The sequence below is a fragment of the Microtus ochrogaster genome, chromosome 10 (genome assembly GCF_000317375.1).
Source record: "Microtus ochrogaster isolate Prairie Vole_2 chromosome 10, MicOch1.0, whole genome shotgun sequence".
Taxonomy (NCBI): Eukaryota; Metazoa; Chordata; class Mammalia; order Rodentia; family Cricetidae; genus Microtus; species Microtus ochrogaster.
The window spans coordinates 84,026,893-84,054,484 of NC_022016.1; the positions used below are offsets into that span (position 1 = coordinate 84,026,893).

Below are 27,592 nucleotides of genomic sequence, written 5' to 3' on the forward strand. Positions count from 1 at the left end.
CCCCCATCCTCTCAAAGCCCCACTGCTAGCAGCTCCCCAAGGCCTGTTCACACTCAGGAAGCTGCCAATTCCACTCTGCCTCTCCGCCACCCCGTCTCTCCAATTCTTGCTGGGTTGGATAAGGTACCGGTGTCTGGATGAACAAGGAAGAATTCCCTCTCTGGCCTTCATCCTCCCTTCTCCCACGGCCAGCCACACACCTGAAGCCTGCTTGGTGCTCGGGCCGCTGTCATCTTTTGCAGCTGTACCATCTGAGTCCTTCTCCTCCAGTATACTGCTGTCCTTCGAGGGCTCCTCTGCGTGGTCTTCTTCATCACTGCAGCCCTGCGGCTGGACCATGTAGACGCCCTCTGGGGGCAGCTCCAGGCCCTCACGGGCAATGCGCCCCAACACTGGTGTGGGTGCAGGCTCTTCACTGTATTCCCCGTTGACCCATTTCTCGATCACTGCCCGCCTCTTGTCTTCTTCACTCCGGGGAGCCCGGGTAACTCCAGACTCGGGGCCACTGCGCTCTTTGTCCCGGGGACATAGTGGGCTACCTTCAGCTTGGGAGCCAGCCTCTGCTCCCTTCTCCACGACCACCTGTCGGCTCAGCTTGGCACAGATGGCATTGAGCTTCAGGCCGCCTTTGCGCTTGGCTGCCATTGGAGGCTTGCCTGCGGGTGGGTCGGTGCACCGGGTGCCTTCAGCTGCAGGGATAGAGTGGGGGGTACAGAGGTGAGAGGCCTGTACACCAAGCACAGTCACCCCTAAATTCGTTCTCCACCCCCCCCTCGACTGACCACAGTTCTGTCAAACTGCCTGAGACTACCTGGCCTGTGCCTCTCGCCTGTGTTAGCCCGAGTGTTCCAGGGCTGGACTCACAGCTGCCCTACCAGTACAACCGAACACAGCAGCCGACATGAGGGAGGTGGTTCGGGATAAAGAGATAAATGACTCTTCGAACACAAGAGTTCTAGCGCTCGATTCCTGAAAGAATTTCCTAGGCTTGGCTGGCCTGAAATAGCCCCTCCGTGGGGTGACATGTCCTTTATTTAACACAGGAAATGAAGGCATGGGCAGGTGGAGGGTTGGTATGAGGCAAGGCTGGCAAGGGCCAGTGTTGCGCTGCTGGCAGCTTGGCTGTGCCTCTGACTGTTCTACCTCACCACGGGTCCCTGGGGAAGAGTCAGCTGCAGCCAGCTTCCAACCTGTGCCAACCTCCTGCCTTGCTGACCCGGCAGCAATCGGCTGGCACCTTCCCCACTTGAGCACCTTACTCTCTGGCAGATCTTCTGCCAGGTCAGAACTCTGGCTCTGCCCCCCGTCCCTGGTTCCTATTTCTGCTCACTATACGGCAGGGTTCTTCCCTTGGCCACTCAGAACCCCTCCAAGGTCTCCCCTCCCATCACTCTTCTCTGCTTTCCACATCCCCAACCCCACATGAAGTCTGGTCATTTCCTATTGCTGCTTGCTTCCCACAAACCTCAGTCAGGGTTACCCAGACACAGCTCCTCATAACCCTTCTGTGGCCACTCCTCTTGTCTTAGGACCCCCTTCTTCCCTTCAGCTCTTGTAGCCCCGGAAGTCTACTTCCAAACCCAGAAGACATGCTGGGACCTCAGTGAGGACATATGGGGCCAGTGGAAGCTACAGGTCCTGTGTTTCATCTCTGACGATAGCCACTGAGCAGCCGGAGAGACTGGATGGCTCCTAGAGTAGTGGCTATCCCCCTGCACCGCTTAGCCTGCCCTCTGCCCTCGTCAGGTCTCCCAGGGTCTCAGGAGCACACCGGCCAGGAAGACTAACAAGCACAGATACACATACACTTCGTAACCCACACATCCATCTGTCAGTTGCCCACCATGCCGGCAGTGAGGTCCTACCCTGTGCCAGACCTCGTGGTGTGGCCAGACACAGGCCAGCGCTCATATGGAAGGGTCTCCACTCACAATACCTCTGCGCATAGGGACCCCATCTACTCTCCACAGTTCTTTCCATGGAATCTGGCATGTTCCACATGGGTCAGAAGGCTAGGCGAGGGGCTCTGCTCAGGGTTGTGACCCATGATAATCAAATACCAGGAGAACCTGTACCCCGAGAGCCCACCTGTGGCTACGTCAGTGTCTGCCTAGAGGCCTCATGCCACACAAAGATAACTGCTTCAACTTGTACGTGCAGATTAACCACCCCTTCCCTTCAAATGCCCCGTGGCCCCAGATCCTTGCCTTGCCACTGGCTGCTGATACGTATGGCTCTGCTTGGCCCAGAAAGGACAGGGTAATGTCAGCCTATTCCATGCTATGGAAAGGTCTGTTCAGTCTTGTCCCGTATTCCTAGTTCAGGGGTCACAGTTTCGGGGCCTTTGGCTCTTGCCAAGCCAATGCCCACTCCACTCATGTTTGCCCACAGCACCAGGTCTGTGCTGGCCAAAAGAGATCCAGAACACCCACCCGTGGGTCCTTCCTGAAACTCAGTGACAGGACTCACGGTCACGCCCCACCCCACTCAGCCTCTGGGCAGGCTATCAGGCTCTATGATAGCGCATTGCTTTCCACAGGGTAGCAGGTCTCACCTGGGCCCCTCTGTCCCCTGTCTTGGATGGGAAGAGGCAGGCGGAGTGGAGGAGCCTGCACTATTTTTACCAGGAGCTAAGCAGCCAAGTGTGTATGGCAGACGGCAAATGAATCTATAAATATTTATCCCAAGGAAGAGGGAAGCACAAGCTCTCAGGGCTGCACTTGCTGCTGGCAACAGCCCCTCCTCGGGTCTCCACCCATCCTGGAGCCTCCCTGAACTTCGGCCCACCCGGCACAACCCACCCTCTCTCTATCTCGGCTTCATGCCGAGTCTCTGCCTGGGCCCCCACCAGCTGCGGTGCAGCTGTGCGCTCAGGGCCCACCCCCACCCCAGGCCCCTTTGCTCTAGCCAACTCCCTCTACACCTGCCCTCCAGCTGCTGCTCTGCCCCAGACCACCTGCCTTCCAGATGTTGCCCTCCCCCTGACTCTACTGATGGTCCCAAGGGTGGGGGTGGAGAAGTAGGAGATGTCTGGGCCCATGACACAGGGACAGAGAGGTACTGGCAAAGGCAAGGCTTGTAGGCATAAGAGCCTGCGCGTGTGAGGCTGGGGTGGCAGGAAGGGGCTTATGTATGAGGCTGAGAGTTGAGCTGCCTGCCGGCCTTCCGGTCCCCATGAACCTTCAACCAGCCCCTCCATCAAGGCCTTGGAACCTACAGATTAACCCCCCACACACACTGGTCTGACCCCAGACTCCTGTCCATGTAAACATTCCTCTGACTTTCTTCCCTAAAATATAAACGCCATGGCCAGGCCTCAATGGAAGGAAGCCATCCGTCCCCGGTCCTGTCATTGCCCCTTTCATCTCCTTCCCGCCACTAGCCTGCCCGCTGTTCTATTTACACTGGACACTTCCTCTGGGAACAATACTGCCCAGGAGGCAGGCTTGGACTGGAGGGTGGGAAGCAGGGGGCTCCTGTTCTGCCCACCCAGAGGCAGACAGACTTAGGAGTAGCAGCGAAGGCAGGTAAAGGAGAGGACCTGGAAGGGTTCATCCCATTCCTGGCAGCCCGTGGCTGATCCCAGCAGCTCTGCACCGGCAGGGCAATCACTAGGAAGTGCACACTATAGGCTATGGCCTAGCCTTGGGGTCAGAGCTCTGAGTGCACAGCCTGGCTCTGCCCACTGTGAGCTCCGAGCCTAGGCCAGATTTCTCCCTGGAGAAGCATTGCAGAAGTGCAAGGTGGGATCTTTCTGTGCCAAGCACAGAACCTGACAAGCAAGGACTGGGAAAAGGATGTTGAGCCCAAGAGGGGCAACAGGCGTCTCAATCAAGACACTAGGGCAGGGAAAGCTCATTTAGCCCAGGGAAGCAGGGGGAAAAAACAGACAGGAGACTTGGAGTTGCCACCTCTAAGCTCCCTGGGTCCCAATTCTCCTTATGAGGGCTTGAAACTCAACCCCACCCTCCACCTCCGCCCGCAGCAGCCATCCAAGTAAAAAAGCAGAGGGTAAGGGTAAAGAGAGGCACAATTGTCTACCATTCGAGCGGGGACTCACTGAAACCCTTAAGGGCAGTGAGCAGGCACCGTGATGATCCCATTTGTCGGAGGAGGAAGTTGATCCTAGAGCCATAGACACCCCAGAGCATGAACACAGGCTCTCAAGAGCCACCAAGGCTGGGGCTTGAAACGGCCCAGGCTTCCCTGCAGGGGCTTCTTCCGTCTCCTATGCCATCTTCTCTTCAACCTCACTTCCTGTTCCCATAACTTGGAGCCCCCTAAAGTGTTAACTGCGATGGATAAAACGGTGCAGCAGATTGCTACAATAAATAATTTACTGATATTTATAAATATTCAAATCAGCCAGCTTCAGAAACCGAATGAAGGGAGGGCCTCGGGAGAAGGGCCCGATATGGCATGAATCTCATCACTCCTCCGAAGGCTGGGAAGGCCAGAGCTCCTGCCAGCTTTGGTGAGAGAGGGGGGCTCAGAGGGCTGCACCTGGGCCCCATGTGCCCTAGCCTCCCTGACCATGAAGTGAAGACCAAAGGTAGTTAGAAGAATTGCTCCCTGCTCATCTGGTCCAGCCAGCCCCTCTCTCACGGGCAGCCTGAACACAATAGTACACACTCGATGCCTACTGCCTTATGGCCTTGGGTCTTGGAGTTGCTGATCCTGCTGGGGTGGGGGCAGTCCCATGGGGCTGGGCAGGCCTGGCAGCCCCCTGCCTCCACCCCCCATGAGTAATGTATTTCGTGGCCAGGCTGCCTGTCAGCCACCGGGCTCCGGTGCTTTATGGGCTCTGCTTGGTGGCTCTGAACTCCCTGGTAGGAAATAAAGTTCTCCCTGCGCGTCCCTTCTAAACATTTCACTCAGTGGAAACGGTGTTTAAGAAAAATGAGAACATATTTCTTCCTAAGGATGCAGTATCCCCTTTGGGCAGCCTAATGCCCGCTGTATATCAGGAGGTGGGGAGGCAGGGGCCAGCAGATAGTCCCCTGGGGTGGGTGTGTATGGGGCCTTGCCTGCCTCCGGCCAGAAGCAGCTCAGGAGCCATGGGCACTGCTGGGCCACCCTGGCAACTGTCCTGGCCCGCAGTATCGAGAGTCACATAGCAGGTGACAACCTCTGAGCATCTTGTCTACGCAGGGGACTAAGCTTTGGCACACATGCTGGTGATCTCCTAACATCCCGCTATGTCTCTTGTGCAGTCCCCATTCCCAGATGAGGCAGCAGAAGCAACGAGGTTGGTAATTGCATTCTGTCTCCCCGTCAGTCCTAGAGCACAACTCCCGCCAGACTAAGATGTCCAAGGCCACAGGCTGAAACCCTACACACGCCTCCCACAGTCCTCCAAACAGCTGTCCCAGAGTCTCCGAGGTGATGTACTCTTGGAGTTTCTGCCTTGGCTACCCACGAGGAGCCGAAACTTCACAGACCAGGAGCCCCAATCTGACGGTGTTGTCAGACAAAGGTCTCACCACTGAAGTGCACCGTCCACAGGCCAGCACCTGGGTTGAAATGGGAGGCTTATGTTGTGAAAACAAGACAGGCAGTTCGCTTCCTGTATCACCCTGCCTCCACCACAGCGGCTTGTTCAGTACAGATGTGGGAACAAATTTCCAAAGTGATTACAAGAGCCATCACTGTGGCAAAGAACACAGGAGTGACGTGGGAGCGTGTAAGCAAGGAAAGGTTGCTGGACATGGGCCTCTCACTTCCTTCCTCCTTTACTGCTCAGCCTGTCTCCATAGGAACAGCTCCCTCCTCTAGCTCTCCTAGCCAAAAACTGTCCCCTAGGAGAGGGATGTCCCTTCTTGGGCCTGATCCCAACCTTGGCTGGAAACACAGGGCTTCTGAGTGTTAGTGGGAGGTAGGAATGGCTGCTGCTACCCTTGGCCCTCCAAGCTGGGGAATGGGCGGGGCTTGGTCACTGGGCCCTAGCTTGCCCCCCTTTGTTTATTTATTTATTATGATTTTTTTTTTTAGTTCAGTTAAAAGGTTTACTATCCAGACGCGTCTAAGTGGCCTCACTTAGCGTAAGTAACTCTATAAATCAGGGGAACTGTTAGCATCCACCGCGCAGGCGGGCTATCAATCTCCCCCAGGTCACAGCCAAACAGGAAGGGGAGAAAAAAGAGAGTTGCCACCCAGGGGAGATTTAAAACACATACTGAGCAAATACACACCGACTTGTCTGCCTGCTTGTGTGTGTGTGCAGCCGCACACGCACAAACACATGTTCACACTTCCACGTGTGCATGTCTCCATGGTATGTATTCACATTACATACATACATGGGCCCAGAGAGTGGCCCAGGCTCTGGAAGTGCCCTGTGATCATGGTAACAGAACACAAACACAGTTCCTGAGGCCGGGCGGGGGTGGGGGGGTGAGGTGGCAGAAGGTGTAAAGGGATACCAGGCCTCCCAGGGATGACTTCTTAATTCCTGCTGCAGGCAAGTGGCTCTGGAGGGCTATAGAAAGGACCGGCGTGGTCCCTTTCCTTTCTGTGGCCCTCAGCTCTGCAAACCTGAGACAGAGATCAAGGCAGGTACTTGGCAGAGAGGCAACGCCAAAGAGAAGGCTATGTGGTTCCCACATGCTCATGCGGGTTCTTAGCCACCGAGCGCCAGCCCTGGGCTGCAGAGGAAAGACTCATCTAAGTGAATGGCTGTGGTGCCACGCAAAGAAAGGAAGACTGTGAGACTCAGCAGGTGACCTTCTGGTGGCAGCTGGAGCGGGGCCCCACCCTTTCACTGAGTAGGTACAGTTGGGCGTCCATGTAGCCTGGACACAGGCTGCCATCCATCCTCCATGAGGCCCCAGACCGAGAAGACACTACTCGCTGAGCCATGCCAGGAACCGGAGCAGGGTGGCAGCTCTGAGTATCCTCTATGGTTAGGGAGCAGACGCGGGTCACGCAGCCTAAGGGGGAGACCCGCCGGGCCCATCTCCCCTCCCTGCAGCCCTGAGGCCTCCCTGGCTCACCAGCCTGCCTGCCCGCTGCATCTCTCCATGAACTCTATTTCTCTTCCTCTCTGAAAACAACTGAGCTGTAAATACTGTTTAACCTTCTCCCCCCCCTCCCCACCACCACCCCCTCCCCTCTGCACTATAAAAACACAAATATGCCATAACTCAGCCGGCCTGGCCGCCCAGCCTCCAACATGCCCCGCGCCCGGGCCTCTCAGGAAGGTCATTACAAACGACTTTCCGATTCACTGCTCCTGAAATAATTTTGTGTATTAAAACCTGAATCTGCACTTTCTGGGGCCGAAAGCCTCGCTTAATTATGGCGGGTGTCCTTGGGACGGACAGTGATCCTTCACTCGCTAGCCCGCGCTCCAGCCCTCCGCCCGCCAGCCCGCCCCCCTCCCCGGGCCCAATCTGTTTTCAAAGTGTGTCTGTCCTTTATTAAATTGTTTTCTTTTCCACATTATCAGTTGCCATGGAGACCTCATCTCTCGGATTATTTGAATTTCATTATATCTATTGATTTGGGAGCATTTCATCTTTTTTATTGTTTTTCTGTCAATTTTCAAAACGAATAACCATCTAATTTGCGTCAGTGCTGATTATGTTTGTCCCTCAATAGAGGTCGGCAGCTGCGCTGGGGAAACAAATCAATGAAAAACCATCATAAAACTCCTCACTCCAGTCTCCAGGATGTGTGGGTGACATTCCACGCCTGCGAGAGACACACTCATCAGCTCCAACTTCGGCAACGGTGGCGGCAGCCCCGCTCCTCGTCCGCCTCCTTTGGCCTTAATATTTAATTTCGCGATTTGGGGCATTATTAGTGGTGTTTTTATTAGCGCGTGTGCATGTGAGTGTTTGGTGGTGGGCTGGCTGTTTCATTAATTTGTGGGTGAGGCAGGGAAACCCCTAAGGAAGGCAGGGCAGACTGTGTCTGGGGTGTGGCGGGAAGTGGAGAAAACAGGGGGAACACCCCGAGGAGGGAACAGGAGCCTGGGGACCTGGAGGGCCCTGAGGAGGGGCTGGGATGGGGGGGACCAAGAGAAGGGTTGGAAAAGAGGGAATTCAAATTGCTTACTTTGTTGGTTTTTTTTTAAATAATTTATGCAATTTTAAGCATTTATGTATAAATTTTTTAATAAGCCACCCTGGAGCAGGATGGCCATTAACATCCCAACGTCCTTCTGTCCAATGGGCTGGCAGAGAGGATCAATTTCTGAGAGTACTTTCCCTTTTTTATGACATGATAAAATGCTTTTAAAGCAACTTACACAAATATGGAAATGTTTTTTTTTCTTTTTTTTCGTCCCCTCTCCCTTCCCCTAACAGCCTTCTTATTCACCAGGGAGGGAGGGGCTGTTCGTGTGTGTGTGTGTGTGTGTGTGTGTGTGTGTGTGTGCAAACACACACACACCGGTGATACCTAGCTCTCTCTTCTCCTGGGGAGGGGGCTGAGGAGGCTGGCAGGGAGACAGCCCCAGTTCTAACTGGAACCAGCCGCCTGTCCTTCTAACAAGGGCATAAACTTTCATTACCCATGCACGAAGTCAAAGACAATTTAGGGAAACGCGCTGCTCGGAAAAGGAAAACCTCAGCGATTCGTGATCCATGCCATGGCCACCATCTGGGGGCTGTCCATTTAGCTGAGGGCACAGGGACCTGAACCTCCTGGCTCTGCCCTGACCAGCAGGAGGTAGGGAGCAGGGCAGAGCTAGACCCCCATCCCTCACACCCTGTGGAGCCTTCCATGAGAGGCAGTCAGAGCCAGACCAGTGAGCCCAAATATACAAGGGCTACCTCCTCAGCTGGTCTGGACCCTGGTAGTCTTGCCTTGGACAGAGCTGCCCCTTAATTTTACCCTTCCCTGAAGCCTCTTCACCAACAACAGTCAAGAGCAGGTCCTTGAAGGTGAGCACCAGGTCCTTCCTTCCTACTGCTCTATAGACAGTAACGCAGCATGGCTTGATAGCATGCACAGATGGACGGAGGGATTACAGAAAGAGAGCAGGGAGATCTGTCCTGAGGCGTCCTGGAGTCTTCGTGGGGCCGCCATATGCTTAGGATAAAATGCCTTCCCTAGGTGTCTCTACTTTGGAAGTAAGTACGTTACAGAAGTGGCTCTGGGGAACGGAGGGCTGCCGTCAAACTCACTCTAGGCCTTCAAGTTGAAGGAAAGCAAGTCAAGTAAGGAAGATGGCAGGCAGTCCCCATCACTAGAATGCAGGGTGAGCCTGACCTCACCTCCTAGTTACTCATGGTGGGGGCAGGGTTTGATGGTGAGTCCTGCCCGTGTTCTCCCACCAGAGCTGAGGGCCATCTCTGATCCCAGAATAGATTCCGGAGCCTCCATCCCCATCCTCCTAGTGTATGGCACCTCCCGAGACAAGAAACAGCACTAGGACTCTGGCGGTTTCCAAAGAAAACAACCCAAAGCAGATGCTTTCCCCTCTGATACATGTCTCCTCTGTCCTGGGCCCCAGTGTCCACATCTGTAACGTGTTTAAGGGATGACTGTCTGGGACACACGTGATGGGCACATGGTGCCACTTCTATTACGCTCAAGGCTGACCACAGAGAGGGTCTCCTCTGTAGCCTCGGCAGAAGCTAAGTACAGAGTCCAACCTTGCATGGTCCTGCGGCCTCTTTCCAGAGTCCTAGTGACTGCCGGGATCGCCTACATCCCATGTGCCCAAGCTACCCTTCCTCTTTGTGCCCCCCCCCAAAGTGCCAGGCTCCTTCTGAAGGCACCACCTGAGTGAGCCAGCCTGCTCAGCCCCATCAGTAGCTGCCCAGCGGGTAACCCAACAGAGCCTCATGGCCTTCGGAACCCTCTTCTGTGGCAGCAAGGGAGATGCCCTAAAGGGGCCTGGACACTCTAAGCCCTTAGTGGGAACGGAGGGGAGCGCCCACCTCTCTTCTTTCCTGTGCTCAGATCCCCCCAACTGTCATTAAAATAACAAGTTTCTGTTACAATCTAAACATTCCCACATCGCATAAAGGGTTATATTACACCCGAGTCACTCCCGGCCCATGTTTGCACAGAAAAGCTCACGGCAGGTCCCCCCTCCTGACGAAGTGACTTATTAAAGTTTAAACAGTAATTAACAGAACAATAAAAATAAAGGGATGTTTGGGGAGTCATAGCGCACACAGGGTTTTTGGCAGTGCCAGCAGTTTTCAGTACCCTGCGCTGGCAAGCAAAATGTGACGGAGGACGGGCCAGAGCCGAGCCAGGGAGACTTGAGGCCTGTTGGGCAAGAAACCGGGGCCAGACTGGAAAGGACGACGGCCGAGGGTAACAGGATGGGTGCATGGGTACAAGGAAGAAAGTACGGCACAGCAGAGAACTGAGGAGGGGGCTTTCGTAAGGTCAGGAGGTCAACAGCCTGACCCTGCCTGGCCTGGCCCTAGGTACTTCCGGGAGCCCAGTGCCTGGTCACATGTAGCCAACTCCAGCAAGGACCCGGCTGGGGGAGGCTTGAGGTCCCTGGCACGAGGAGACCCTAAAGTTAATGATTCCTGAAACTGGACCCCTGCCACTCTGGGTTTTTCTCCCAGTCAAGTAGGCACCTTCCTTCCTCTACCCCTAGCCTCTGTGCCAGGGCACCCTAAGATCTCTACCCCTAGTCCCCGTGCCAGGGCACCCTAAGATCTCTCCTAAATACATGCGCGGGGAAAGCCTTCCTCAGTCTTCTCTGGGGGAAGGAGACCTGTTATAATAACTTGGACCAAGTCCCACCTAAAGCAAGAAAGCACCCAGAAAGCTAGGTCTTCAAGCAAAGTCTTCAAGCCCAAGCTCTGCAGGGACCTCAGGAAAATCAGACCATCCTGGTGCTAGCAGGGTCTCTTGATGTCTTCCTTTTCCTCGCCTTTTCTCTCTGCCACAAATGCTACACAAGAGGCTCAGATCCAGGGCTGTAGGGGAAGGCAGAGTCAATGTGAGCCAGCCAGGGAGCGGTACCGAGGAGCTGAGGCCAGTACCTCAGTGCTTTTTCCTCAAAGCCTTGGGGGCCAGAGGAAAAAGCTGGAATCCAGGCTGGCCAGGTGATAGGCATCAAAGTCCTGCTGAGCCAGTCCTTGGCCTCTAAACCCAAGCTCCCTCGCACCCACTTCTGTCCTCTCCCAGACTTCCTGCACCCTCTCTGCTATAGGGCCTGTTGAGGGACAACATGTGTTCATCCCAGGCTATCCTCCCATCCTGCTGCCCGTCTGCCACTGCCTGTCACCGCCCTTCCTCTTCAAGGAGAGTCACTGTCGAGTCAAAGCTCTCTCCTCACCATACAGAATCCACTTTACAAGGGGATTTGCAGTACAGCATCCTCATTCCCACGCAGGCATAGAGTGGTCTCCGGGACACCAGGAGACCATAAGGGGGCCTCTCCTGAGCTGCTCCATCTGGGCCTATGCCTCACAGTTCCAGCCTGACTGGATCATCCTCAAGAGCCTCCCTCCACCTGGGCACCTGCCATTGGCAGTCCCAGACCAACATCCAGCTGGGAAATAAGCCCTAGCCAAAGGCTGGAGCCCTCCCAGCCTCCCCTGCAGGTCCCTGGGCTGGTCCCTCCACATCAAAGGACAAGCGTTAGCTGGAGTAGGTAAGAGGCTAGGCTGAGGCCAGACTCCTTCCACTCTCCTGTCTCATGAGATCTGGGTCCTGGGAAGCAGATGGACACTAAAGGCAAGGGCTTCTGGGAGTGTGGGGTCCAGAGACCTCAGTGCCACTTGGATGTCAGGCACGTACAACTATGCCCCAGGAGCTGCAGGGTCCTAAGCCAACAGCTTTTCTCTCCCTCTTTCTGTGTAGGGCTCATTGGGGCTTCACTACCCCCCTACTCCAGTGACTCATAATGGGGGAGAGTGGGCCCAGTGATGTTTCCCCAGCCTCCAGCTGCCATGCTCCATTGGCAGTTGAGCTGGGAAGGCGCTCACACTCCCTCACTGCTGGAGGAGGCAGCCTGAGTCACCCTGCCCCAGAGCCGTGCTGGGGGTGGGAGGCAAGGACGAGGCAGAGGGTGTTTGGGTGGCACCAAGGAGGGCAGGTGGGGAAAGAACCCTTCCAATGGGTCTGCTTTAAGGCGGACAAGTGAAACTGTTTCAAGAGCCCTCCACCTGCTGTCTGTTCCAGGGGCACGGGCAAGGATTTGAGGCTCTGCAAGGCATTCCTGAAGGGGTGCGGGAAGCCTATGTTCAGGTCCCATGTGCCCTCCCATCCTAGAGAACAGTTACCAAGATGCAGGCTGTCTTAGATATGCACCAGACTTTAGAACTACAAAGGGGCAGAGGCCTAAGAGGATTTGGTGAAAACCAGGGTCGCTCATTGCCCAGGACCAGAAAGAGCAGGAGACCCAATCCCTATTCTGAGTCTCTCATGCCCAGAAGACCACCAGACCCTTTCCTGTTTAAAAGGGAACCTTCCACAACCTTGAAAACAGATTGTTCCAGTCTTTCCTTGGTCCCCACGGGGTTCCCTTCTGGGAAGGATTCAGGCCACATACTGCTCCACCCTTCCAAGAATCCCAACAGCTCTAAGCAGAACTTATGGGGTACAGGGTACAAGGCTGGAAGTCCGGCACCCCAAGTCTACAAGAGCATCATGAGCAGAGGCTAGCCCTTTTCTGGTTTAGCCACTGGAAATGCAGCTCCCACTGTCCTTTGGGCTGTGGAAGGGAAGCAGGGCCAGAACTATCCTGGAATTAGGAAAAGGGCCTGGGACAGACAGGCTCTGGAGTAAGCTTGGCCCCAGAAGGGGTAGGGAGGCAGCTTCTGACAGTCCAGAGCAGCCCTCACCATCTCCGAAGCCTACTGCTCAAACCTTTTACTGAGGCCAACAGTGAGGGGGACGTGAGGGGACTAATTTAAGAGTATTTTTAAAACTGTGGCCCTGGTGGAGGGGTTTAGCAGTTGTCAGCCATCTGGAATAAAGAATTACAATCACCTCCCTAATCCTATATTCCCTAAACCCTAAAGCTGGTTAGTGTGGGGCAAGGCAGCAGGTGGGCGGGGCGGGGGGGGTGGCAAAGCTGAAAGAGGTGTCCACGGACCTAGCAGGACCTTTTCCCCCCTTGGAGGGTGCCTGGGCTTAGGGTGTAGGCAGAGGAGCCCACTCAGCTCCCCCACTGCTCACGCTTGCTCACTCCCCAGGCCTTGCCGGCTTGCGCAGGGGCCGTCAGGTAAATTAGATCTGAAAGCTGACAATTTCTGACCATATTTCCTTGATTATTTCAAACAAATGCACAGCAGCCGCTGTAAGGAGATTAAAGTGACATAAACGTCCCGAGTGGGAGGGGGGAGGGCAGAGGATTCAGGTCACCCCCATCCGTCCCCCGCCTGACAGACGCTATATCGCTATCCAATCCAATAAAAAATCCCCCCCTTTTGCTTTAATTAATTTTACAGCTAGCTTGCTTAATTACTTTCAATCAAAATCCTCCTGCCATCGCAAAATTAGAGATGGTTGAGCTCCATTAGCCTAAATTCTTCATTTCCATATAGAAAAGAGGCTGTCTACAGAGCCAGCCTGGGCCCCTGGCAGGACAGACACTAGTCTGCCCACCCGCTGCCAGCCAGCCCACTCTGTCTCCTCATCTCCTGAAGGTTCAGGTGGGGTGTCCTTCCCACTATCCCTTAGGTCTTTCCCTGACACCGTGCAGCCGCATCAGGACCAGGCTGAACTAAACGGCCAGGCTGACACTGTGCTCTGTACCAGCTCAGCCTCTGCTTGAGCTCTTCCCCTTCCCAGCTGCCTCTCAACAGAGCTGCAGGCCCTGGCTAGCCAAGCTCACAGCAGCCAGGGCCCTCCGGCCCTCTGCCCACCAAGAGCTTAGCAGGGTGGGAACACTCTAAGTCTTGGAGTTTGGCATGTCTGCATAGACCCTGGAACCACCGTCACCCAGGGTTCCCTCCACTGACTCCTGGCTAGAGCTGCTGCCCACTGTCAGAGACACTGAAGGACCAGCTGTCTCGGTGGCACAAGGCAACACAGTAGCCCCCACAGACTAGTGCCCCCTCCCATAGCCATGGTTCCCAGTCTGCAACAGCTGCTCCTCCACCCCCAGCCTGGTTGGTGGGTGGTGGGTCTGGGCTCCGGCTGTGCTGGCTCCCCTCTCCTCCCCTCCACCTGCCTGATCCTCCTAGCCCCAAGCCCAGCTCCGGAAACTCCACTTCAGGTTTTCTATGCTACAACCCTGAGTGTCACCACAGGGTCCAGCCCAACCTGGGATCCAGCTGATTAAGGATCTGCAACAGGATGTGGGGATTATAATAAAACCTGGCTCTGGACCTTCGGGGGCAGTAGGCCAAGTCTGGGTTCTAGGACTCCTCTCCCCTCCTTTCTCCACAATGACCCCCAGCCCAGCTGTCAAGGGAAGACCCTTGAGAGGGTCTGAGCAGTTCCAGCTAGACTCTGGGAAGTGAGTGACACAGGTGGCATCGAGGGACCTGGCCCAAGCTTGTCAGAAAGGCAGGGTGAAGGTGGGAGAAGGAGTACTCTCTGAAGTCTGCCTTGTACCCACTATGCTCTTCTTGGAAGCCAGCCTGATCTCTCTTAAGGAACCAACGTGTTGGTAGGGCATATTCAGCATGGTGCCCCGTGCAAAGGCAAATATCTAAAGAAAAAGTGTCCTATGGGTTGTATGAGATCCTTCCAGGCTACAGGCCCCACAGTGCCCCACGGCTATGGCTGCCTAGCACAGGGTGTGAGGCCAGCTATTGGTGGATGAGGAGCTAAATTTGGTGCCTCTCTTTTGGGACCCCCAGTAGCCCGTGCATCCATTGCTCCTCTCTGGTCCAGTTCTAAGGTAACTATGCGCCCTTCTTCTCCTGGTTTGTAGGGCTTCTCTGCTGCATCTTGAATCCCTACTGGCACTGCCCACTCTGGCCCTCAGGAGCCTAGAGGATAGTCTGAAGCCTCAGCAAGCTTGGAGGCTAGCAAGGACACATCAAGAGAGCAGAGCGTGCGTTCAGGAGGCTCCTGGAGTTTATCTGGCCTTGCTGAGCCCTAGGGTTAGCAAGGTGAAGAGGCTTTCCTGGCCCTGCGTTTTCTGCATCATGCCCATCACATGGCCTGGACCCTCTCTCTTGCTTCTTTCCTGGGGTTCACCACAGGGAGTAGGGGGCTGGAGAGGATGCCACAGCTCCAGTCTGTGGGCACCTGGCTGCTTCTTGTTGCTCTCTGTCTACTGAACTAGGGTGAGCTTCATTCTGTTTTACCCAGACTGTCATGCCTGGCCCAGGTGGGCAGTGGTGGAAGGGTAGATAGAAAAGCAAGCTCAGGGTCCCAGAGATCCAAGGACACCTACTGTAGGATGGCACAGCCCAAATCTCCTCCACGCCAGGTGGTACCTGTGAGGCAGCATACTCTTCTACCCCAGGCCTTCAGTATGCTGACCCCTGGCAGAGGTACCTCCTCTTATCCTAGGCCTATCCCTTAGAGGTCCACTCTCCCGGTCATCCCGTCCCCCTGTCCTCATCTCTGAGCCCTGTTCCTGTTTGTATCCACAGTAACAACTCATTATCCATCCAGCTCATTAGACCACGAGATCCATGGGACAGAACCGCCGGCCAGCACAGCGTCTGGCCCAATAAATATTTACTGAAACGAACACAGAAAGCTAAGTGCTTCTTGTGTTCACTAGGGCAGAGCGGGGGACCCAGGGTGTGGCCTGACTTCTGAAGCAGATCCTGCCTAGCTCTAGGAACCTTCTCTGCCTGTCAGGGTGGGGACTCCCCGGCTGGAACTGAACTGACACTGGATATTGCCCTCCTCAACCCCAAGCTCACCTCCAGATGCCCTTCACAGGACCCTGCCAAGGGAACAAAGAAGGCCCCAGTTGTTTCTGTATCTCTCTGTAAGAGGAACAACTGTTGCTAGCCAGGCCTTTCTGAAGAAACCCAGCAACTGTTTGCAGTGGAGGGCAATTTTCTCCCTCTGCCTTCTGTCCTTGTCCCAAAAAGGAGAAAACGAGATTTAAAAAAAAATGGGGGAAGAGCCATACCAAGCCCCACAATCTCTCTTAACCCACTCTCAAGTCTGTCTGGAAATGTCGTGAGCACAAAGAGGGCACAAGGACAGCCACCTGCTGTCCCCGACAACTGGGACAGCCGCAGCTAAGGGACAGGCTGTGAGATCAGGACCCAAAAAAAGGAGGTGAGAAAGTGAAGCAAGGGGGGATGGAGGGAGGCAAGGGGGGTGTGCAGAAGGACAACAGGAAAGATCAAAGCCTAAGAGGGTGGAGGGCAGTACCTGGCCAGGAATGGAGGCCAGGCAACGTGGAAAGGCAGGGCGCTAGCTCACTCATGCTAGCTCACACTCAGTGGGGTAGTGGATGTGCTGGGGGTGGAGAAGACAGAGAGAAGATGACTGGAGAAGAGGGAGCGAGGTCTATTAAAATCCTCTCAGTGCATAACACAAAATGTCAGGGTTTATAGCTTCATTCTTGGCTTTGCCGGGACTGAGAACCCTGAACAGAAATGTCACCGCTTGTCATGTTTAATCACCTGCTGTTTGTTAACACCTCCCCTGCAAGGAGCCTGTCTCAATCTGCCCCTGAGACCCCAAGGGACCTGGAAACTGAAAACATCCAGGCTCCTTCGCAGAGGCTCTTGGTCCTGCCTCAGCTTCCTGGTGGAGGAGCTACCTTCTGCTGCCATCCGCAGACTCCCAAGGAGCCCCAGAATGACGCTTCTCAGCAAGAGAGTCATGACCCCACTGGTATGAGATGGTGAGCTTGGTGTGGAAGAGGCAGGCACTTCTCCTGCCCTCCAGCTTAACCCACCTGCTGCCTCAGCCTGAAGCCAAGGGAAAGTTAGTCAAGGAGGGCCTGGAATTCCCTGGTGTCAGCTGGAAAACCAACAGCCACGGACATCCAGTGTTTCACCCCCTCCTCTCCAATCTGACTCAGCCACACCAGCTATGGGTCTGGCTCCCTCTTGGAGCACACATTCTCAACCCTACTACTTCATAACTTCCTCCTCTGGGGTGGAAGGGATGTGGGGTGCCAGGGTAGCTATGCCCCCAAGTACCTGCCAAGCTGCCCTAAAGACACTGAGATGTTCCCTACCTCCTAAAATAATATGGTCCAATCTGGCCAAGAAGTCAGGGCCTCTCAAACCCATAAAGCAAAGAGGGGACAAACCTGGTTCAGGGATCAGGCTGAGTCCCAACCCACCACCCAGCTGTTTGCAAAGCGGCCACTTTGCTCTCTGTGGTTCCCAAGGAAACACCGTGAATTACAGCAACACAGAGCAGTGGGACACTGGACCGACTGAACTTGTGAACTGAGTGAAGTGGTCTCCGAGTGGTCCAGGGGATGCATTCCGTCCATCCCTCTCTGCCTTCGCAGAAGCACACTGGACAAACATGAACCTGAGGACTCGCCTCCTAGGAGAACCACAGGGTCTAGACTGCGCCCACAAGCACTTTGGTCTGCCCTGCCCTGCCCACTTCCATCTCACCAGGGACAAGCAAGAGTGACCCACCCTGGCGGCCCTCCCTGCGGACAAAGGAGAGTCCCTTTCTCAGGAGCTGTGAAGGAAGAAGGCCTGCAGCAAAATCAGGTTTCCTGTGAAGCCTAACAGCCATTTGCATCAGCCACTACACTGTAGGTGGGCCCAGGGAGGAACCCAAGGGGACAAGGGGACTGTAATGGGATCTGGAGCCCTTCAGGGACACAGGCTGAATAACACAGTCGGTACCCAGGGATATAAGCTTTGTAATTTCTCCTCAACATTGCCATGTGGAACAGTCCCTCAGGGAAGCCTGCTTCCCCCCTGGCAAGGAAGTTCCATACTGTGTCTGTCTCCTGGCTTTTAGGAACAAGTCTGGCAGTGACTATGGGCCTCCTGTTTCCCCACCTGTGTTTTCTGGTTTTTGGGTTTTTTTTTTTCCCCTCCCTTCAGTGCTAGAGATGGAAGCGCGGGCTTTACAAGTTCTAAGAGAGTAGCTCGACCTCTAGGCTACGTCCCTTCGCACCTGTGAAACAGTCCAAATACGCTGAACCTTGTCTTTTTCTAAGAGAAACGAGCGTTAGGTGCGATAGTCATTCTCAGTCTCTCAGAAGGAAGGTGCTGGGTAGAGGTCAGGTGTGTGTCCTGAGGCTGTGTGAGGTCAGGTGGCTCGTGTCCTCTCCAGATGCCCTGATCTGTCTGTGTTCCACAGAGAGAGGTCTCCGTGTTAAAGGCGTATAGAGCCATTGCTAGAATAGCCCTCTTCTATTCCCACCTGGCAATGTCTTGTCCTGCCTAGTTGGCATCTATGTGCCCACTTGAGGACACGCACACTGACCTCAACGCAGCAGGCCACACAGCAAGCCTGGGTCAGGGCAGAGTAGTATCAGGGGGAGTCAGTTGTAAGTCACCCCTCCTGCATAGGACATATTTAGCTCTGGAGGTCCCTAGCCTCTGCAGGACCACAAGGGAAGGCTGATCAACTGTCCTTAGCTGGTGAGGACCCGGGTGTTCATAAAATGCTGGTCTGTCTAGTCCTGGGTAAACTGGAGTACTTGATGACCTCACCTCTGCTCACTGTGTTGTTCTGAAGGTGGATATCCTGCCCATACTCTGTGTGGGATCTGCTCCTGAAGCTCCTTCTTCTCTGGGGAACTGATGCCCCTGACAATGAGAACCCAGGCTCTCCCACTGCGGTTTCTGAAAGCTTCTCCTTATCATTGGCAGGTACCATGAACACGTGGGATGTGTCTTCTACCTCAGTAGACCATGGTGCATCCCAAGGGGACACCAGTAGTGGGGTCTGGGCTTTGGGCACTTCCAGGTCTAGAGTTAGTGGGCCTGAGATCTCGGATTTATCAGATGAACAAGCCTCCTGGCCAGGCGGCCTGCTGTAAGCCTTTCATTAATTTACTATTAGATAGGAAACTGCTCCTCACCCAGGAATATAAGTTTTCATCTTATTTTAAGTTGGATTCTTAAAACAATTACCAGGGCATCTGGCGATGACTTCACCATACTACCGGGGCCCTGCAGGGAAGAAAGGCAGCCCTGAGGCTGCACAGGCCCTGCTCTGGCCCCTAAGGGGACTCAGAGCCCCAACCTCCACTCCTGATCCTGAGAGAGCAGTGGACACACTATATCTCTGAACCCTGCCTTGTGTGGAGAGGCTCCCTCCAGTACCACCTGCCCCCTGAACCCGCTGGTGACAGTTGTTGAGAGCTTCAGCAGCTGGTGCCGCGGGAGCATTTTCTATTTTTAATTGTTTGATCGGAATATTAACTCATCTAGGCCTGCTCCCAAGGCACAGTTCCCAGCCAAAGGGTTTCCCCCGTTTCCCACACCTTCTTTCTCCCCTCGCTAGTCAGAATCAACGTTGAAATTAATAATCAGAGACACACAGGCCTCTGTGAATTTGCCAGAGATCAGAGTATAGAAGATTTAAAAGAAAAAAAAAAAAAAGACAGCCTCCTCCATAACCCAGAGACACCTTAGAACTGGTCCTGGCTTCCTGTGCCCTCTGTGAATTGACCCTGGGCTCCAGGGCAACAGTGGCTGTTCCAGCGCACACAGGCACAGAAGCTCCGACACCATCCCCACACTTCCTGGCATTTCTCCTTGGCCAGCAGAGCTCTTTGCCCTGGGTCCGGACCAGCTGGGCAAAAGGCTGGCTTTTTGTTGGAGCTTTTCGGCATCCACTTAGAGGAAGGGAGCCCTCAGGAGAATCGGTCAAGGAACTCTTCTGTGGTGACCACAAGGATTGGCCCATCTACCAAGGGCAAGTCACATATCCAGCCTGAACGGGGTGGCATCTGAGTCTGGGATATACCACTGCTGAGGGAGTCCAGCCCTCTCACCTTCACCTGGCCCTTCAGGAAAGGTCTCCCACCTAGACCACGCAATCTTGGCCTCTTGGCCCTCCTCCCTCCAGATGCCTTTGGCTCCCACTGCTCTGCTCTTCCCTCTCAAGGTCATAGGGCCGTCCACACCAGGAATATTTACTCACCAGACTGGCCCTGTGAGCGGCACTCACCACAAATATGCTTTCTGATAAAGCTGGCAGAAAAAATTCTAGAGCTCAAAACAATGTCAGAAATTAGCCCCCACCCCTGGCTGGCCTGGAACAGGTCATGCAGCTCTCTGGGACAGTCCTGGGGAGCTCTGGTTACTCTCCCTCTCTCACTTAGCTGCTTCCTGCTTTACCTCCAACAGACAGCCTGTTGCCAGGGCCTTGGGGACTGGGGACTAAGCTGAACTGGGTCTTGGGAAGTAGTCTTCCCACAGCCTCCAGAGGCCGGGGCCCGGCCAGACAGCCTCTACCTCGGCTGCTCTCTGGGCCGTCTCACCTCACTGAGCCCCCTCCCCCCACCCGTCCTCTCTCTGTGCACAAGGGCTTTAATGTTTTTATTACCTGTTTGACTCGCTGCCTTATTGCTTCTCCCCTTAATGGGGCCGTAACCGTGGAAACGAGGAATAAACGGCCACCAGAAAATGAGATGATTAAACAGGTCACCCTGGCAAAACAAACTCAGCTAAGGAACCTCTGGGGGTGGGGAAGGGAGGCTACCCCTCCCACATCCAGAGCCAGAAGGCCTGGACCAGGGTGGCCCACAAGCCCAGAACATTGAGAGGGCTGGGGCAGATATAGTAGGGCGCCCCCTGCTGGTCAGCAAAATACCCAGTTAGTCCTCAGTGGGCCAGGCCTTCTGGCTTGCTGTGGCTTTGGGCTCTCAGGCAGCAGGGAGAACAGCGCTGCTCAGAGGGAAATGAAAGGGGAGACCATGCAGAAGACACCTTTTTGGGTCTAGTGATACAAGTCTTTCTGGAGGCTTGTAGGCACACTCCCTCTCAGGAGTCCCCTTAATTCAAGGACAGAGCCCCATAGGAAAAGCTCAGCTGTGGGAAGTATGCTATGGGAATGCCTGGTGTCCGTTCCCTTCAACTCAGGCCATGAGACAGGCTTTAGAAAGCGGTCTCAACAGCCAAGCACTTAGGCCTCTAGCAGGGCTGTGGGACCAGAGGACACCCCAGAGGGAAGGCCTGGGAGACATGGCTCTTCCGGTATGGCCCAAATATTCTACCATAAGGCAGAGCTCTGAAACTCTGGCAGTCTGGGCTGGTCCCTGATTCTAGCCTTTCTGCCTATACTGGTCAGACAGTGGAGAGAACCTAGCTTAGAGCAGAAATCCCAGCGTGAAGTCTACTGGCCAGGAGGGGAAACGGGATAGAAGGCCTATAGCAACTTGACCTCACACTCTGTTACACCCTGTTCCATACCACACTCATGGCTAGTAGCAGCTGTCTTCATGTCCCCTTGCCCCCTCTCACCATCCATGATTCCAACCCATTCCTTCCTGTAATGCAGGCCCTAGAAGCTCTTGAGAAGCCCAGGCCCTGAGGGAATCAGACACCATTTCCTGCCTTCCTCCTTCTGCCCCACTCAGAAGCTGGGCAGGCACTTGGGGAAGAGGAGTCTCCATCAATCAATTGCACCAGCACTTACGGTGGGAAGGCATGAGCCCCAGCCCCATTCCACGTACTGGGAGGAGATGTCAACACAGCAGCTAATGGTCAGCATTAAGAGCTGGACTGATGGAAGAAAACAAGGCCCTGGCCTTAACCTTCTGGGGACGGAGGCTCATGAACGTGAATGCTGTCCTGGCATACCAATGCCACGGGTATAGCCAGCTCCTCTGAGAAGCAGGCCCCAGCCAGCCTCTTATCTCTTATCTCTTCCTAGGGCCAACTGGGTATGAGGCTGGCAAGGGGTGTGGGGGAGCAAGGTGAGTAGGAAGGGCCTGCCTGCCAGAGCTGGGTGGCCTGGCAAAAAGGCAGAAAAATGGAGTTGCACAATGGAAAGTAACTGCTCAGAGTTGAGGGGAGAGGCCTGGGAGAAGTCTAGATGTAGGAGGTTGTCCCTAAGGCCACCCGTTCGTGAACATCCTGGTCCTCATTCCAAGTCCCTCATCTTAGCATGCGACAGTACCAGCTCTCTCTGACTCTGCGTGCCTGCAAACTGGGGGCCTGGCCACCCTGATTCTGCTAAGTTCCTTAGGACTCACTGAACTGCGGCCTTACTGCCCACCTGGGGGCTCTTTCCTCACAGGGGACGTGTGTTTTGAGAGCCTGAGGTGTAAGATACAGACAGCCAGACAGGGGTACACGGGACCACCAGCCTACCCACCTTTTGCAGACCACCCTGTACGGCAGTCTGCCCAACCGATTCACCTCCACACCCCAGGGCCACTGGCTTTCAGCACCTTTGGACTTGCTAGACCTTGGCTTGACCACCCCAACAGCTGCTGCTTGCCTTGGGGACCCATTTCTGGTAACGACTTTGGAGCAACTTCCTTCCCCCTCTAAACACGAGGACCAGGAGAAGGGAAAGTGGGGAAGACAGGGATAAGGGGAAGGAGGCAGAGGCAGGAGTGGGTTGAGCAAGACTTAAAAAACATGGGGCCTAGAGTTGGTGGTGAGGTGAAGACCTGATTCTCTCATGAGGGTGGACTAGCCCATGGTAGCGGATGGAGGGGTGGGAAGCCGCAATGGCCTGGCAGGGTCCAGAAAGAAAAGTCAAGAGCCCCACCTCATTCCCTGCCTGTGGAAGTGGGCAGGGACTTGAGCCAGGGACAGCAGCTTTAATGAGGAGAGGCTGCAGCAGTGACTCAGCCTTGCAAAGGTGCCTCCATTTATTTTATTTTCCATCATAAAAACTCAAGCTGCAACTCAGCCAGATTCCCTGGCTGTGGGGGGTGGGGAGTATCAGCAGTGCCAGGGAGCAGGGAGAGATTGCCTAGCTGATGTTGTGCGCTTGTGCGAGCGCGCACACACACACACACCCCACCACCCCATGCCTCTCTTAAGAGTTTGTGGGTTTCCCTTTACAGGTCCCTACCAGGGAAGAGGGTCTGAGGTGGAATCTCTCTGGGGCCTCTTAGGAGGATGACTATGCTAGGCCCATTAGCTGGCATTCTGCTGCCCTGGAACCAGAATCAGAGCTGGTTCATAGCCACTTCACCGTCCTGAGCTGCCTGGTGTCTCAAATGCTTTCTGCTGAGGATGGACCAATGATACACTTCTCCCCTCACCCATGTGACTCTTTCCTGGATACCTGCTGCTTCCCTGAGCAAAATCAAGTTGGTAGTCAAAGACCTTAAAGGTCACTTGATGCTCAAGTCCCTTCCAGTGTCACTGCTGGGGACACGGCCAGCCTGTCTGAATGGGACCAGGAAACACACCACTTCCAAGACAGCCCATGCTGTGCTCGGCTCTGAGGGCTCCTTCCTGCCAAGATGGCACCAGATCGCCCGCCCCCTGCAGACCAGCAAAACCGGTGCCCGGTTTGGTCCCAGCTTAGACTGGTTAAGTGGGTATATCTGGCCAAGTACAGTCTTCAGGAAGGAAAATTGAGGACGGTCTAGTTTACCCAACCCAAGAGAAGTAGCACAGACCATTCCCATTCCCTGGTGTGTGCCCAGTTCAGTGTACCTTGTGCTAAGGGGGCTCGTAGAAGCTTCCGCTTCCGGCAATACCAAGCTTTGAACCTCTGGCTCACAGAAGTTCTGCATGCTGATGTTCTGGATGCCGGAGCTAAGTGTGGACAGTCAAGTTCTTTGCTCCTTGGGGTAAGACACAAGTAGGGGGAGTCTGCTGCCCTTCTCCTGCCTAAGGTTGTTTCCTGGGCCAGCTCTCTTGGCCTCATCTCTCCTGGCCTCCTGTCATTGAAGGCTGAGTCCCACGTGACATGGGAGCAGAGGGTCTGCCTAAGAAAAAGGGTCCTGACCTGGAACCAGCAGGACAAGGAAACAGGCCTGGCTCAGTGAGCCCTCCCAGACTTGTCCGGACAACAGGTCTGCTCGTAGTCTTCAGTGGGTAGCCCCTCACCAGCTCCTCTGAACTTGATCTCTTGCCTAGTTGGCCCTTCACCCAGAGCAGTCTGCTTGGATCCTCTACAGGACAGCACTTCCCTTTTCAAGGGGGGCTTTACCGACAGATCCCAGATAATCGAGGGCAAGCTCTTTGTCACAGCTCCAAGGCTCTTAGGTAGCCATTTCTGCCCAGGCTCCAGTGTGTTTAGACCCAGAAATCAGCCTGGGGTGGGGGTGGGGGCTAATCCTGGGAACTTCCCAACTACAGGACGACCTACCTGTGTTTGAAAGCTTCCTTCCTGCTCTCCCTCCCCCTCTAGTGCCCTCCCCCAGGGAAATCACTCTAAAAGGGCCTAATGGAACCATGTCCTCCTCTCTTCCTCTCTCCTCCCTCCCTCTCTCCCTCTCTCTCTCTCCTTTTTTTTTTATTAGCATTTGTGGAATTTATTCCCAAACTCTCCTAATCTTCCGTACACAACCATTTGATTTGCATAACCCAACCCCCTCTCATAAAAACTGGCTGCTAGTTTAATTAAAAAATGTAAATTTGCTGTCGTCTCGGGGCCTGGTGAATTAGGACGACATCGGCATTTTTTATTGCTAAAGACGTCCAGATTGATCCAGCCCTTGGCTGAACTATGGTGGGGGAAAAGGGGTCCACATGGCCCTTGAGGGTCTTGAGATCCTCCTGTCCCCTCTTGAGAAACCTCAATTCTCCCCAGCCCCTGAAATCACTCATGGTCAGAGCTGTTCAGGACCTCCATGTGTCTGAAGCTAGAGGGGACAGTTAACCCCATCTCGTACTTGTTGGAGATCTTGGGTACTGACAACTCTAGGGCTTTTCCCTGCTTACACTGTGCTGAGGCCCTTAGCAGGAGCTACTAGGGCTGCTCCCAAAGGAAGGAAGCCCTGCACTGCCCCGCACCAGCAATAAGCCTTGGCATGTCCCTGTGCATGGGGGAGGTCAGACCTTCTGAGCTCCTGAGGATGACAGTGGCTGCCCCAGAGTTGGGCTTAGGGAGGATAGAGCTGACTGAGCCCCAGTCCGCTTCCCCTTTTTGTGAAGTCAGGGGAAAGTGCTTTTCTTCTGAAGTGCTGAGATTAAGTGAAACTCCCCAGATCAGAGAAGAGAAGAGATGGGAGGTATCACTAGACAACTCCAGGAAACAGAACTTTGACACCACGGACCTTCCCTCTCTGTGTGGCCAGAGTCCAGGCTTGGGTCCCACTGGGAGTGCCCTGCTCCAGCTGACTTCCTGGCCATTTCGGCTTCTAGGAAAAGTTTCCAGAGCCTGTCCCTGGAGTGTGGAGAGCAGCTAGTCTCCCTAGAGCCCTTAAGATGTCACAGGAGGTTCTGTCACTTGCCTCCTGCCTGCCATCATGACACTCCCCAGAAGGGATATGGAATCATGCCTCCATGGCAGCCTAGAAGAGACTGGCATGGCAGGATGGGAGCCAGCTCCAGTTGGCACTCAGGTCAGAAGGAAGAGGGTAGGGCCCGCCTTCCAGCTGAGTAATGCTTGAGTCCCTTGTGCTGGCCCATAAGCTGGCTCCCCTGTGCCAGGTAGGGGGTGGTGCCAAACACTGGGCCTGTCTCTGAGGTCTGTTTCTTGGCTGGCATGGGTGGGGGCCCTATTTCTGAAGAAAAGGGGGCGGGTCCTGAAAGGGTGGTGAGGAGACACCTGATCAGAGGTAGAGGCGGGCTGGTTCTCCCTGGGGTGGAGGACAGGGAGGGGCAGGGTGGCAGCAATGGCTTCAAGACACCTTCCTCAATATTCCCAGCAGGGGGCGTCATGCCCTTCCAGGGCACGGATGTGCAGAGACCTCCACATCCCCTTATCCAAGAACACACCTGTCCTAACAACTCTGTGAAGGTTCCCTGCCCCCACAACACACACCCCTGACTGCCCTCTGCTGCCTCCTGCTCCTCTCCTTTGACCTCAGAGAGGCAGCTGCCACTGTATGGGTCCTATGGGACTACACCATGACCTTGGGAGGCTCTAATGCCAACTCTAACTAATACCACCTTTCCTTCCCCAAATGAAACAGAAGGGGTACGGGATGGGTTCTGACGAATTATCAGCCTCTGTTGCTCTAAGACACTGAAGACGACCTAGGATGAGAGGGGTCCTGGCCCAAAGTTGGTTTCGGTAGAGGAGGCTGGAAGAAGGCCAGAGAACTAAGATAAGGCCCTTCCTGGTCTCAGATCGGGGGATGAAAAGAGAATCACCGAATACAATTAAATCAAACTAGAAAGACACCAAATTCATTAGTTAAACTCTGCCCCAGGCCAGTGGGGCACTAGCTAGTCAGCCCTAGCCCCATGCCAGGCTCCCCAGACCCAGATGTCTAAATGGAGTCTTTGGTCTGGCCTACCATCACCTCCCAGGGTGGGGGCTAAAAGGGGGGCTGAGTGAGAGAGAGAGAGACAGAGGGAGGGCAGGAGGGAGGGAGAGAGAGAGAGAGAGAGAGAAAAAGAGAGAGAGAGAGAGAGTGTGTGTCCTGGGCCCCTTACTTTGAACTGATAACAGCCACCTCAGCCCACAGATACTCAGGTGAAAAACACTCATTAGCCATAATAAGTAGCTTGATCATCCGACACAGCCTTGTCCCAAATAAATTAAATTCCTTTACCTTGAGACAGTCGCCCCGAAACCAGACTAACCACCTTTCCCAACAGGACGCTGCTTTCAAAAACTAAACCACCCCCCACTAAAAAAATAAAAACACACACCCCATGAGCCACACACACAGAGATCTTTGCAAAGGGAAAAGTGTGCGTCTAAAAACACAAGAGAAAAAACACGGAGAACAAAAACCCCCACAAAAAACCCCTAAATCCTCTCTGTCTCTGGGTGCCCCCCAGCTCCCTGTCCCCTCGGTTCTTTCATAATGACAAGCATCAAATTAGTCACAGCCACTAAGCGAGTTAACAAATAACAATATCACCATCCAGAAGGCAGGGCAAGCAGGGACCATGGGCACAGACCCTTGGCGCCTGTCCGGTACCCTCGGCTCAGCTGCTAGCTCATTGGGCTAAAAATACTAACTTCCGTCAAAGAACCGAAAGAAAAGTGAAAGAACCTCCCCATGGGTTCCCACCGCCTGTACCTGTTCCAAGATCCATCCTCCGCTCCTTGGTCCCAAACTCTTCGAGAAACGCCATGAAAAGAAGAAGAAGAAGAGAGAAAAGAATGTGTTTAGTGTCTCGCGGGCCCCCCTGTCCCCGCCCGCCTGTTGTCCCTCCCCGCCGGGCCAAGCGCATCTTGGGCTCGGGGGGCGCGCGTCGGGCCAGGCCGGGTCGGGAGGGCGGCGGCGGGGAAAGTTTGCTCCGCGCCTCCCGCTCGCTCTCACGCTCCGGCCCGCACGCTCCCGGCGGCTCCGAGTTCCCTCAACTAAAACAGAAATTGCCCGTGGCCGTGGCCAGGCTGGGGATCGGGCTCGCCAGGCCGAGGGCCTCCCCACTCCCCGCCCCGTCCCGAGAGCTCAGGGGTCGCCGCTCCGGCCCGGCCCGGCCCTCCCCCTCCCGCTCCCGGTACTCACCATAGTCGGAGAGTCGAAAGCCGAATTCACTTAAATAATCAACTTTCATAATACTTAATTAATGCCTAATTGCAACTGATTACTCCCCGAATAACAAGTTGTTTTAAAATCCTGATGTCATTGCTCCTGACGGTAACACTCAGGGTAACAGTTTGGCAGGAGGGAGCGGGGCGGGCGGGAGCGGCCGGGCGCTGCCAGGCGCCGAGGTGATTGGCAGGGCCACCGTGGCACCGCCCCTCGCCGGGCGCGCGCGCGGCT

The 27,592-nt window shown here is 54.8% G+C and overlaps 1 protein-coding gene across 1 annotated transcript in view; it reads right to left on the reverse strand.

Moving 5' to 3' along the window:
* The window catches only part of Casz1 (castor zinc finger 1), a 52,142-nt gene extending 24,731 nt beyond the window's left edge, over positions 1–27,411 (reverse strand). Inside the window, exons 1-3 of the mRNA XM_005353708.2 lie at positions 27,335–27,411; positions 26,903–26,941; positions 201–689 (exon numbers count right to left, since the gene is read on the reverse strand). Of these exons, the coding sequence (XP_005353765.1) occupies positions 201–689; positions 26,903–26,941; positions 27,335–27,383 (577 nt within the window). The 5' untranslated portion in view covers positions 27,384–27,411. The remainder of the gene's footprint in view (positions 1–200; positions 690–26,902; positions 26,942–27,334) is intronic.
* Positions 27,412–27,592: the final 181 nt, after the last annotated feature.